The sequence below is a fragment of the Microtus oregoni genome, unplaced genomic scaffold, assembly GCF_018167655.1.
Source record: "Microtus oregoni isolate MIOR12 unplaced genomic scaffold, Mior012 000032F_ref0000030, whole genome shotgun sequence".
In the NCBI taxonomy this organism is placed as follows: Eukaryota; Metazoa; Chordata; class Mammalia; order Rodentia; family Cricetidae; genus Microtus; species Microtus oregoni.
The window spans coordinates 27355711-27369521 of record NW_024543091.1 but is presented as its reverse complement, the minus strand read 5'-3'; the positions used below and the strand labels follow the sequence as shown (position 1 = coordinate 27369521).

The window sequence follows — 13811 nt, the reverse complement described above, 5'->3', positions numbered from 1 at the left end:
CTCTATTGTACTATATTAAAGTCACACTATTGATGGATCTTTAGTTCAGTTAACATTTTGTTGAGGCTATCCAGATAGGAATTACTCATATAAAGAAGAGGATAATTCAACCTAGTATAATCAAGTTAGTTTTTGCAGGTGAATATAGTGGTACATTCTAGTCCTAGCTAAATAGGGGACTGAAGCAGGAAGATTACATTGAGCCTGCAGTTTAAGGTCAACTTTGAACATAATTAAGGATAGCAGGGTTCCATTTATTAAAAAATTATAGTAAATTCTCTAATCCATTTTGTCTATTTTTTGTATAGATATAAAGCTTTAAAAGAGCAAAGGCTAAAAGAAACAAAACTAGAGCATGGATTGGTGCATGTCAAGGCATGTGGAACTCTAGAAATTCAGGGTTCAGACCCTTCTGAGTGGGAGGATCGTTCTTTTGACAACAGAGTGAAAGCCATAGAGGAATGTAAATCTGTGATAGAGAGTAATCGAATTAGCCGTGAAAGTTCCATGGATTTCTCAAAGGAGTCTCCAGACAAGCAGCATGAGAGAGGCAGAAGCCAAAGTGGTACGGACTTGCAGGAAGAAGTGATTGTAAGACAGAGACCCAAGTCCTTGGAGGATCTCCATCAGAAAAAAGTAGGTCGAGCCAAAAGGGAAAGTCGGAGAATGAGAGAATTAGAGCAAGCTATATTTAGCTTAGAATTGCTGAAAGTTCGCTCTCTTGGTGGTGTGTCTCCTTCAGAGGAACGTAGATGGTCTTCAGAACTGGCTCCGGAAGGCCTGCAGTCTCCACAGGGTACACCTGATAGTGAGAGTTCACAAGGAAGCTTAGAACTTCTGACTTGTGAGGAGAGCCAACAGAGCAAACCAGAGTCCCTCATTTTAGATGAGGGAGAATTGAAGATTCCATCACCCAATATATCTGCTAATCCAAAATTCCATTCACAAGACAATGTTCTTAGTGCCTCAAGGGACACTAGCTCCGTATTGACTCGAAAAGGAGCATCTTGTGATTCAGAGCATTTGAAGAATGGGACTGCTAAGGAAAAGCTGGTCTGTTCTGAACCTATCTCCTGTAAACCCCAGATGAGAGACTCTTTTGTTTCAAGTAGTCTACCTACATTTTTTTATATTCCCCATCAAGAACCTCTAAAAACAAGTTCCCAACCAGACACAAGTATCCAAAGAAACAAACTGCTGGAAAGAGAAGCCACTTTGAATACAGCTATTACTTTAGATATCAACAGGGAAGCCAGGAAGTGTCAGTTCTCAGGAGATCAAGTGATTCCTTTGAATACAGATGCTTCGTGTACTGTGCTTAAGAAGTTGGAAAAGCTGAATACTGAAAAGGAGAAAAGGCAAAAGCAGTTACAGCAGCAGAATGAAAAAGAAATGATGGAACAGATTCGTCAACAGACAGATATTTTAGAGAAGGAACGTAAAGCCTTCAAGACGGTTGAACAGGCACGCACTGAGGAATCTCTCTTGGCACCATCTTTTTATCAGCCAAGACAAAGAGTAGAAAGGCCATCTTCTCTGCATATCCAAAATACCCCAAGTGAGGGAGAAGCTGGTGTAGTAGGTTCCCCATCAGCAGTCACTAAAAGAGATACAGCTCTTGCCACAAAAGATAGTTCCTCCATTCATTTACCTCCGAAAGACCGACCTGTCACCCTCTTCTTTGAAAGAAAAGGAAGCCCATGCCAATCAAAGACTGCCAGGGAATTATCCAAGACAGAAAGAATAGGCACCCAACATGTTGCCTGTAAACTCTCTAATAACCGCATTACAGAAAGAGAACACTTTAGGTCAACTCACTCTTATGGCCACAGACCTGATGACCCTTCCAGAGGGGGAAATTCAAGAGCCATTTTCTTCACACCAAAAGACAATATGATTATTCCACCGTAAGTAAAATTTGCATTTTATATGTTAAGTAGGAAGTTTCCTAGGGTAGTTTGTTGAAGCGCTTTGTGTGTTCCACTCTTGTCTATATGCATGCTACACTATCTAATCTGTGATTTTTTCTCTGGGTAAAGTATGAGTAGTTATAGCCTAGGAATCTTTGAGTATAGATAGCACATTTCTTTTTATTCTTCCTCATTAATTGAAAAGCATTTGCAAAGGTCAATATGGTGCTTGTCAATGTTCCAGGCATTCAGCATGTGCTGGTCGATGTAGAGCTATGAAGTGGAGTGATTCAATCTGGTTATTTTCAAGACTTTTCAGAACATGTTTTGTCACAGCTATTGGCCCTATTTATGGTCTTCATTAATACCTTTTATAAAATTTAAGTGTATGATATAGTAATATTAGTTGTATAAAAGTTGTTATCAACAGGTCTTTTTCATCTTTAGTACTAAAACTCACTAAACAGCTTTTTCCCCAGGTGCTGGCTGCTATCTTCTACTTTATAGGGTTTGTGCTGGGATTAAAAGCATGTGCCCCCACCATCCAGCTATTAGAGGTTTTTTGTTTTGTTTTGTTTTGTTTTCCTGTATTTTTGAAACAGTATCTTACCCTGTAGCCCACACTGGCCTGGAATTCACTATGTGGACCAGGCTGATCTTAAACTCACAGAAATCTGCCTGCCACCTGGGACTGCTAAAGCCATGTGCCAGTATGCCCAAATCTGTCTTATGTTTCTGAGGGTCAGACTGCTTTAGGCATCTATTTTAAGTGGGAATTCTTTATTTTATAATTTAGGTCTTTCCTTTAAGTGATGATAACCACAAGGAAAGAATTTTAACTCATGGCAGACATGAAGAACTGTTTTCTGATTTAGGGTTTTTATTATTTTTTTTTGGTGTTATTTTTGTTTTGTTTTGTTTAATTCTGATGCTTGGAATCAAACCTGGAGCATCATACATCCTTATTAAGCTTCAGACTTAACACAGCTAGTACTCACTGAATCATCTCCCCAGGCCAAGATAACTTTTTTTTTGGTTTTTCAAGGCAGAGTTTCTCTGTAGCTTTGGAGCCTGTCCTGGAACTAGCTCTTGTAGCCTAGGCTGGCCTGGAACTCACAGAGATCTGCCTGCCTCTGCCTCCCGAGTGCTGGGATTAAAGGCGTGCGCCACCACCACCCGGCTCCGAGATAACTTCTTATAACCCCTTATGAAAGTAAAATATTTCTAATGGAAAAGTGTCTAACTTATCAGCTAATTTTCTAAGTTATTGTCTGTTTTGAAGTAGTCTGATGCTAGTAGTTAAGTCATGATTCCCAAGGATTTTATAGTCTAAGGATGAATTTTAAAACCCATAATACTAATTAATCAAAATAATTAGTGCCACGAAAATCTAGATGCTATTCAAATTTTCTTCAGATTCTGACACTCTATTTCTACATAGAATTTTAATAAAGCAGTCCTATCCCTGAATTTTTCAGACAAAATTAAATGTTCACAATTTAATGCCTGTATTGTTTGTAGAATACTTTGTTTTGCTTAATAACAATTCATATCCTGCCATTGTTAGTATTATTCTACATTGCCTCAAGTTTCAAAGTTAAGGTAGTGGATGAAAATTTAGAAGAGTTTAAGAAGTGATTTTTTTTTTTTCCTAACTAACAGGAACCATCCCAAAGTAAAACAAGATCCTTATTACTATCATAAAAAATGATTATATGAAAAGCCTGTTTAAAACAAGTATCCTAAGGATGTGATAGATTTGGAATTTTTGTTTTCTCATTAAATTCACTTTGGTTCTTTTTTGTTTGTTTGTTTTGTTTTTTGAGACAGGATCTCTTTAAGTAACAGCTCTGGCTATCCTAGAACTTGCTTCATTGGTCAGGTTGTCCTTGAATTCATAGAGATCCACAGGCCTCTGCCTCAGGAGAGCTGGGTTAAAGGCATGTGCTACCACTGCCTGGTTTGCCTTGGTTCTTTTTTTTTTTTTTTTTTTTTTTTTTTTTTTTTTTTTTTTGATTTTTCGAGACAGGGTTTCTCCATAGCTTTTGGTTCCTGTCCTGGAACTAGCTCTTGTAGACCAGGCTGGCCTCGAACTCACAGAGATCCGCCTGCCTCTGCCTCCCAAGTGCTGGGATTAAAGGCGTGCGCCACCACCGCCTGGCTTTGCCTTGGTTCTTAACTAGTTTTGTTGCTGCCTTTCTTAAACATAGCCTACCATAGTGTAATGCACCCAATGATTGTCACCACAGTGTCCTCTAAGAACTCACCATGCACGTAGTTTCCTTTTTTTTTTTTAATAATTTATTTTTATTTTGTGCCTGTTGGTGTTTCCTGCATATATGTCTATGTGAGGGTGTTGGATCCTGGAATTATAGACAGTTGTGAACTGCCATGTGGGTGCTGGGAATTGAACCCAGGTCCCCTGGAAAAGAAGTCAGTGCTCTTAACTGCTGAACCATCTCTCCAGCCCCACATGTAGATTCTTGAATATAGTATTGATTATGTAAGAATAAGAAATCTAGGAACTTGAGAGGTAGTTCAGTGGATAAGAACATTTGTTGCACAAACATGAAGACATGAGGTTGGATCTCCAGCACCCACTTTAAAGCTGAGTGTGGCTGCACACATCTGTAGCCCTCATTTTGGGGGCCAGAAGCATTGAGACCAGGAGGTATGAATATTACTGGAGAATACTGACCAGTCAGTGTGGTCAAAAAATGTAAGCTCCAGGTTCAGTGAGAGATCCTGTCTAATGATGACAAGGCAGATAATAACACAGCAGGACTTCCAATGTTGTCCTCTGGCTTCCACAGGATAGCACACAGATGTGCAACTGCCTATATACATGCATGACCACACTCTGCATACAAAACCACACACATGCACAGTTTAAAGACTATGAGGATGAAGAGACTATGAAGATTAATATAATAAATCCAATTTTGGAATTGACTAAGATGGAATTATGGAATTTTCTAGGCTTCTTTGACTTGTCCTGTCCTGTTAAATTATACCCATAGCTGGGTGTGTTGGCACATGCCTTTAATCCTGACACTCAATAGACAGAGGCAGGCAGATTTCTGTGAGCCTAAGGGAAGCCTGATCTGCTTGTTGAGTTCTAGTGTAGCCAGAACTACATAGAGAGTTTCAAAAAACAAACAAAATTCTTAATATACTTTAGGACTACTTCAATAGAATATCAGCTAGAAATTGAAATGTGACCCTGTTTATTTTATTTAAAGTGTACAGAGTGGAAATCCTCAAGTTCACAAACAAGATGAACCAGCTTGGAAATCTAAATTTGCAGGGCCGGGCCAACGAGAGGTAAGTATTGGATCTTGTTTATCTTTTAATTAAGATAGCTGTACCTTATTTTTGAGGTTACTATTCTTGTAGGTAGAACACCATATCTGCCTGTTTATTCCCAGGTGAATTTAAGAGAAAGAAGCTATATAAAACTAAGCCTTTTATAACTAGGAAGGTATGTACTAGGCAAGGAATGGTGTCTAAAAAATATAAATTGTATAAAAGAGAGAAGTCACTAAGACAAAAAAGGACAGTTTGTTCAGGTGACTTTGGTGAGACCTGTGGCAGTGAAGGGTGACTTAGTTCACTATGGAGAATAGTGCAGACTTAGCTTCCATCATTATCTGTTGTTCACAGTAATGTGTATGGATTCTCTTTGGTCATCCCTGTTACTTCTGCTAATGAACAGGGCATGGTTGGGGTGGAGGGAAGTTTCCAGACTTTCATGAGCCCTCTTTCATTGGCATCTTCTCCCAAATTTCAAAGACAAAACATTGTTGTGTTATTTGTTTTATCATTTGGTCAAGCAGGTTGCCAGACCGGCCCATAAAAAGAAAGCTCGAATGGCGCGGACGCGCTCCGATTTCTTGACTAGAGGTACTTTTCCCGATGGGGAGGGGGATACAGAGGAAGATGATTACGATGACATTATTGAGCCCCTTCTCTCCCTTGACCAAGCTTCTCACTCTGAGCTAGGGCCTGTATCCAGCCTGGGTCAGGCCTCTCACAGTGACTCCGAAATGGTAATTTTTGCAGCAATAAGAAAAACAGCAAGCAGATCTTCTCCGAGTAGTCTTTGCTAATCTAAAGCTAACCTTCACAGCTTTTTTCCATTTAATGGCTTGTACATGAGAAGCCTCAGTGAACACAGCAACAAAAGCTAAGTCTAATAGTACTCAAATAAGGGCACTTTAACTATACACAGCAAGTGATAATTCATGCAAAAGTAGAATTTAAATTAGTACTGACAAAGAAATGTTGTTTATTATATACCTTAAAGGGTCTAGAGTAGGAATCCTTAGTTTTTTTATTTTTGCTTTTGTAAAGGTCCAAATAATAAATATTGTAGACTTCAGAGATCATAATCTCTGTTGCTTGCAGCTCTCTACCTTGACCACTACCATGTGAAAGCAATCATAGACAACAAAATAAAAATGGGCAAGATTTTTCTAGTAAATATGCAGAACCAGGCAATGAACTGTGTTTGACTTCCTGGTCAGAGTTTATTGACTTGGTACATAGAGTAAGATACCTTTTAAATAAATTCAGACTTTAACTGAAAGATTATTCACTTAAAAATTAGGGGTAGGGGATCCTTTAAAGCTGCTACCCTCTCCTTTATGTTCAGTAATAGAAAAGATACATGTATTTTATAAATTTTAATTAGGTGTGGTAGAACACAATTATCTCAAGTTCAAGGCCAGCTTGAACTGTATTGTGAGACCATGCCTCCAAAAACCAAAAATTAAGATGGATGGTCATGCATTTAGAAGGCTGAGGCATGAGAATTGCCATAGTTTAAGCCAACACAAACCTACATAGTTGAAGGCCAGGCTAGACTAGAAAGTAAAACCCTGTCTAAAAACACTAAAGGAAACAAGCATGTGCAAGCAAGGCTCACCTGATCTCCAGCAAAGCCCAGACATCAGTAATTTAATGAACAAAATGTGTCATCCCGGAGCAACCCAACCAAGTAGAAGGCTATGTATGGTGTGAATTTGTATTAATCAGAAATTATAACATTAGAGTTGAGTTTGATTTACTATACTCATTTGACTTAAAATAACTATATTATCTTCTGAACCAAAATTAGATTAAACATGTTACATGTGTTATTGTATTTATAGATATCTTAGGGTAAAAAGTTTCATTCTTGGGGTTCTGGAATAATGGCTTAGTAGGTAAAGTGCTTGCTGCTTGAGGTCCTGAGTTTAGACTCCTAGTCTCCATATAAAAAAGCCAAGCTTGCTGGTATGAGCCTTTAATCTCAAAGCTGAGAGGCAGAGATACAAGAATCCTGTGGTCTATGAGGGGTACTCAGCTTTACTAAATGACTAAGCTTCAGTTTCAGTGAGAAACTCTGTCTTAAAAAAACAAAACCAACACACACACACACACACACACACAAACTGACCTCATATAGCCAAACATGGTTACTTATGCCTTTAATCCTAGCTCTCGGGTGGCAGAGGCCACCTTAGTCTATATACCAAATGTCAGGCCATCCAGGGTTACATAGTGAGACCCTGTCTAGAAAAAGTAGAGTGATAGAGGAAAACATGCACGCACACGCACACGCACACACACACACACACACTTTATTCTGATTGTTCTGGGAAATGAATAGCAGAGACCCTAATCAATCTAATAGGAACTAAAAACATGGGTGATGAAATAGTTTTTCATTTACCTAAATAAATTGACTCTCCAATCTTTAATAACTTCACTTTGGAAGATTTTTAAGATGATCTTTGAGTCATTACTGTTTGAGGTTTGAACTGTTATAAGATGTTTGAATTATGTTTAGACCTAGTTAGTTAGAATTTCTCCAAATTTCTCGAATATTTTGATTGTATTTTTCTCACATGGACAACTAGGCTCAGTTTTTAGTAGTAACATTGATATTCCGTAGAGAGCAAAACAAAGACAGGGCAGGGCGGTGGTGGTGCACGCCTTTAATCCCAGCACTTGGGAGGCAGAGGCAGGCGGATCTCTGTGAGTTCGAGGCCAGCTTGGTCTACAAGAGCTAGTTCCAGGACAGGAGCCAAAAAGCTACAGAGAAACCCTGTCTCAAAAAACAAAAAAACAAAAAAACAAAAAAAAAAAAAGCATGGCATGCTCCCTGTTAAAACAAAATGAGTTATAAACATGAAGATTGTAGAAGTTAGAAGTGATCTGTACTCTTTTGTTAATGTGTATAAGTAGAGCTCAGATCTCTTGACTGTAGGATTAGTAATTATTATACAGGTGCCCTATATTTGAGTTATGTTTACTGAAATACATATGTATATAATAATTAAACTGAAAATTTTATAGTGGAACAAATCTTAATGAAAATACAACTTCATCTAGTTCATACAGATTTATTGTTTATAGAAGAACTTAGCTATAAATGCTACTTTGTTCCTGAGAGTTTCTTTTGTAACAATCCTTAGTTCTTTCGGTGATAGAACATTATTCACACTGGGAGCTCTTGCTGGGATGAACCAGGGAGTTAGGCTTTCTGCTTGGAGCTTTTGGCTCCTTTTGGTATTGTAGCCTCTGTTCACCTGCTTGACAGTCACTGCATGCCTGTAGTTGTAGAGCACCTTCTTGTACAGTGTGTTAGTCACCTCTAGCTTTCTTACTATCCTGTTTATCCTGTTTTAGGGACAGGTGGTGGTGCTGGTTTCTAGTGGATGCTTGCATGAAGCAGCTTTGCTTTGTAGAATAAGCTAGTAGATACTTACTGAAATGGGGATGTGGAGGGGAGGGGAGGAGTGGTTTTAAGATGTATCTGTTGATCCTGAAAAATATGTCATATTCTAACATTTTCTGAAACTGTGATGATGAATCTTACTGTTTATAAGGGGAATTTATTGCATCCTCAAAACACACATTTTTTTTAAAAAGATAGACTGAGTTTATTGGGCACATGAATTTCTAAAAACTTGATTTTCTCCTCCCGACAAAAAGATGTTATCAATATTTGCTAAGCAAGAAACATTGCATTAATTTTTAGCAGAAATGGCCAGCTTCTCTTTTTAGCTGTAAAGTTACTGATCTTATAGGATTAGAAACAATTACAAATTGGTCATCTAAAGGAAATTTGAGATAAACATTACATCTCAAGATGGTTAATTAGCAATGGCTGATGCTGTAGGGGTAGGTAGTTAGTAGTTATGGTTCCTGCCTCTGTGACTGTCGTGCTTTTTTTGTAAAACTTCTGTTTCAGACCGCCTTTAAACACCCTGTGAGCTATTCTCCCTTGGTTTGTATGTCTGTCACATTGGTATTTACCCAAGAAGATAAGAAGAGCATATTCTACTGAGCTACATTTTAAAGATGATTGTTTCCGTGTTTAGTTTTTCAATATGTGTTCTAGATGGTAAACTAGTAAAGTTGTTTACTTTTCTTTCTGTGAGATTAGTATAGGAAACCTACATTTTTATGTATAGCTTTTTTTTCTGCTATTACCTAGATTTAAGCCACCTTAAAATGTATCTCTTGATCCTAAAAATGTGTCATATTCTAACACTTTCTGAAACTGTGATGATGAATCTATTTATAAAAGGGAATTCATTGCATCCTAAAATACACATTTTTTTTTAAAGGTAGAGTTTATTGGGCACATGAATTTCTAAAAACTTGATTTTCTCCTCCCCCCTTTAAGCCTGCTATTGTGGTATAATTTCTTGCTAAGTTTTTTTCTTTCTTTAGGGAAGTTGTTTTTACAACATATTCCCTAATGCAATACATTTTGGTAAACTTCATTTTTTTTATTGTTTATAAAGGTATACATTTCATCCAACTTTAAATATTTACATATAAGTCTAGAACATAATTTCTTACGATTTTTATAAAGCAGCTTTTTTTTGGGGGGGGTGATTACTTCCCTCCTCCTTGTTTTTAAGACAGTGTCTTAAAACTGGCCTGAAACTTGCTATAGTAGACTATGCTGTGGCCTGGAAATTCTAGGAATCCCTATATTAAATTATATGTTCTGAAAAAGAAGAAAGTCTGTTTCCTTAGTGCTAGTATTAAAGGCTTGCACTACTACACCCAATTGTCTATTTCTTATTTTATAGATCTGTGATTATTTTTAAGTTAGCTGTGTTCTAGATTGCCATAACTATAACAAAACTACCTAAAGTAACAACAGATCATTGGCTCTGTTGCTTTGCTTCTATGAGAAGGTAGTATATCTTTGTGGTTGCCAAAAAATGGAGGACAGGTTGTACCTTTTCGAGCATGGCCCACTAACCTAGTTCTTCCCACTATGTTGCCTTCACATGAATTTATTAATGGGCTGATCTATTGATAAGGTCAGAGCCCTAATGATGTAGTCCCCTTGTACCTTCCACAAGCCTTATATCTGAAAATTGTTGCTTTGAGATCCTAAGCAAAAACCTCTGAGAGCCACACCAATTCCAAACTATAGCACTAGTCCTTATCTAGATCATCTTTTCCAAAGTAGAATTTTTATTTATTATGTCTATTTTTTAATTTTCTGTTTCATTGGTTTATGCTTTTATGTTTATATATGTAATACGTATAATTGGTGGAATTTATTGTTTTCTTTGTTATCTAATATGATCAGTTTTGTGAATGTGCTGCACATTATTTGATAAAAAGTATTCTGTTTAGAGTGTATAGTTTCAAAATATACCCACAGTGCCTACCCTCTTTGTTACATTGTCTTCAATGTCTTCGTTATGTTTTATATACTGATCTGTCTCAGGCTGAAAACGGTAGGCTGAATCTTCTATTCCTTCATAATTGTGACTTTAGTATTTAAAGAAGCACTCTATCACATTTAATGCTTCTTATCTTTAGTTAATGTTAATGTTTTTTTCCTTATCACTTTCATTTGTTTTATATACTTTTGCTTAGCCTTTTATTTTATCTTCACTTAAATGTTTTCCATTAAGTATAGTTGAATCCTATTTTGAATAAATTTGGAAGTATTTTTCTTTCATGGATAAGTCAAGTCTTTATTATTGATTTAATAGGTCAGTTATAACTTTTTATTTTTTTACAGAACTATACCACCATATCCAACTTAGTCAATTTTCAATAAGTAATATCTAATTAATTAACACCCGTGACACAGCTGTCAATCATTTTGCTCTCCTCTTCTTATGTCTGTTTGAGAGCCTTTTTTTTTGTCAGAACATGTAATTTAATAATATTTTGCTCTAAATCCCAATTTTGTATTCACCTTTGATCTAAATTTATTTGCTTAGATGAAACTTTTCTAGCAGGCAGTAGGTAGGAAGGACTTAAAGATACTCAGTTAACTGACTTCTTTCTGTAGCCTGGATATTTGAGGAACCATATTAAATCTGTGATTCAGGAACTGTAGAAATGCCTCAGCGATTTGAGAGCATTGGTTGTTCTTGTACCTGCATGGTGGCTCACAACCCTCCATAACCCCAGTTCTAGGATATTCTGCAGGCTTGCACATTGTGCACATAACATGCACACAAGCAAAACATTCATATACATAAAATAAAACATGCATATACATAAAGTAAATCTAATTTTTAATAAATCTGTGATTCAGATTTTATTGAAAATACTGTCTTATTGATATCTTTATGTAGTGTTGTCTATTGCCATTTCAATCCTTTTGTATTTGAATTATTTGATCTTAGTTTAGAAATTCTCAGACTTCTTTTCTGATATAGGATATGATTTCAAGTTGATCATTAGAGATTAGTGATCCATTGTACGTATACTAGGCTCTTTCTGTAAATTCTTGTCTTACCTTTGTGTTTTGAAAAGTTATCTTTATGATTTTTATTAGCCAGGTTTCACTATTTTGTTTCTCTTGTTTAGGAATTTCAGGTATTAGTGGGTTTTTTGTTTTGTTTTGTTGTAGATTTTTCCCTTCTTCTTGCCTGTCTTGTTTTACCTCTGACAAATTTTTGCTTTTTTATATTTGTTTTATATCTTATTTTTCCAATTAAAATTTTGGGGATTTCTTTCTTTCTTAGGTACCTTGTAAGTTATTTTTAAGTGAATTTTATCTTCTTTTATTAGTTACATCATTTATTTGTTGATATATTTAATACATGTTTACTCAGTACCCACCCTTTACTTATCTTCCTCCAATCTCTTCCACCACCATTCCCACGTTCTACATTTTATGTCTTTTTGTTTGTAACCCACTGATTTTTAACCATTACTGTAGCTGGAGGTTTCTCTCCCACCCGTTAGTTCCTGAATAACCTCTCTGAGACTTAATAAGCCTGAGATAATTGGCCAAAGAGGTTTTTTTTTTTTTTTTTTTTTTGGTTTTTTCGAGACAAGGTTTCTCTGTGGTTTTGGATCCTGTCCTGGAACTAGCTCTGTAGACCAGGCTGGTCTCGAACTCACAGAGATCCGCCTGCCTCTGCCTCCCGAGTGCTGGGATTACAGGCGTGCGCCACCACCGCCCGGCCAGCCAAAGAGTTTTGTAATTAATGTTAACTAGTTCTTACAACTTAACCCATTTCTGTTATTCTATATTTTACCACAAGACTTGTGGTCCATTACCTCATTTTTTTTTTCTTCTCCTGCAACTGCTGGAACTGCTGGTGCCCCCCTCCAGACTCCACCTTCTTTCTCCCTGTATCTCTGCTTGGATTGCCCACCTGGCTCTATTCTGCCTGGCTATTGGCCAAGTCAGCTTCTTTATTAACCACTGGTAATAAAACATATTCACAGCACACAGACTGTCTTTGTGGCCCCAAGTTTGAAACTATTTTGTGCACTACTGAAGACAATGACTGTCCTTTCTTTAGAGCTTATCAGTTGGAAATGGTTCAGCATGGAGGGATTGGGCCCCATAAATGACCCCCATCTGTTAGGTTTACAGGCCCAGTGCAGGCAACTACTGCTTTGCAGTGGTAGGTGGCATGCCTGAAGTAAGCATTTTACAGTCTTCTTCCTTATGGTGTACTACTCCTTGTGTAATGTTCCTCGAACCTTAGATGGGATGTTATAAATGTCCTGTTCCGGGTTGAGCTGTCAACTATCATTTATTCTAAGCTTCTTCAGTGGCAAGGAGACTTTCTAATCACCACTGTTCACTGCAAAGAGAAGCTTCTCTGATTAATGATGAGAATAGCATTTGTCTATGGAAATATTTAGAATGCAATTGTCTTGTCAGTTAAAAAACTGTGAGGTCTTCACTCACCTGTGACCGCAGGCTTTTTTTTAAGATAGGTTTTTAAAAAAGATTTATTTATTTATTCATTTGTTTATTTATTAATATATTATGTATACAGGGTTCTGCCTGCATGACAGAAGAGGGCATTATAGGTGGTGTGTGCCACCATGTGGTTGCTGGGACTTGAACTCAGGATCCTGGAAGAGTATCCAGTGCTCTTAACCTCTGAGCCATCTCTCCAGCCCAAGACAGGTTTTTATTACATAGATAGATCTGGATTGTAATAGACCAGGCTGGCCTTAAACTCATAGAGATCTTCCTGCCTCTGTCTCCCAGTCATGGGTTCTTGACCAGACTTACAGTACCAGATGTGTACTCTCTCCAATGGAGCAGAAAGCTTTTGTAGTGTTAGAAGGTGCTGTGCATGCTGCTGAGGTAGATACAGCATTAGAAGTCTTATCCAGTTGTGAACCCTAAGAACTACAGTGCCAGCTTCCAGACAAGATGTGCCCACTGGTGTAGTAATACTGACACATGTTATGGATTGTAATGACTGAGTTGTTTTGATTCTTATTTTGATTCTGACTTGATATGCATTTGCTTTATTATTGTACCTTTGTATAGGTGTTGTATGTTTTAATTGATTCATTTTATATATTTGTGTTGAACCTCCTCTCCATCTGTGTAACATAGTTTTGTTATGGAAAGCCTGTTCTTGTTTGGTGATTAAAGCAATGTTT

At 37.2% G+C, this 13811-nt stretch overlaps 1 protein-coding gene and 1 long non-coding RNA gene across 5 annotated transcripts in view; one reads left to right on the top strand and one right to left on the bottom strand.

The window, feature by feature from the left end:
* Window positions 1-13811, bottom strand: part of LOC121466000 — a 113237-nt gene that overhangs the window by 38645 nt on the left and 60781 nt on the right. The gene's annotated exons all lie outside the window — the stretch shown is intronic.
* Myo9a (myosin IXA) overlaps window positions 1-13811 on the top strand; it is a 199273-nt gene that overhangs the window by 138861 nt on the left and 46601 nt on the right. For 2 of the 4 annotated variants that reach the window (XM_041679416.1, XM_041679415.1), the window contains 3 exons: window positions 309-1907; window positions 5153-5234; window positions 5747-5959. In XM_041679416.1, coding sequence (XP_041535350.1) covers window positions 309-1907; window positions 5153-5234; window positions 5747-5959 — 1894 coding nt within the window. The remainder of the gene's footprint in view (window positions 1-308; window positions 1908-5152; window positions 5235-5746; window positions 5960-13811) is intronic. The other 2 variants (XM_041679418.1, XM_041679417.1) reach the window with 1 other exon arrangement.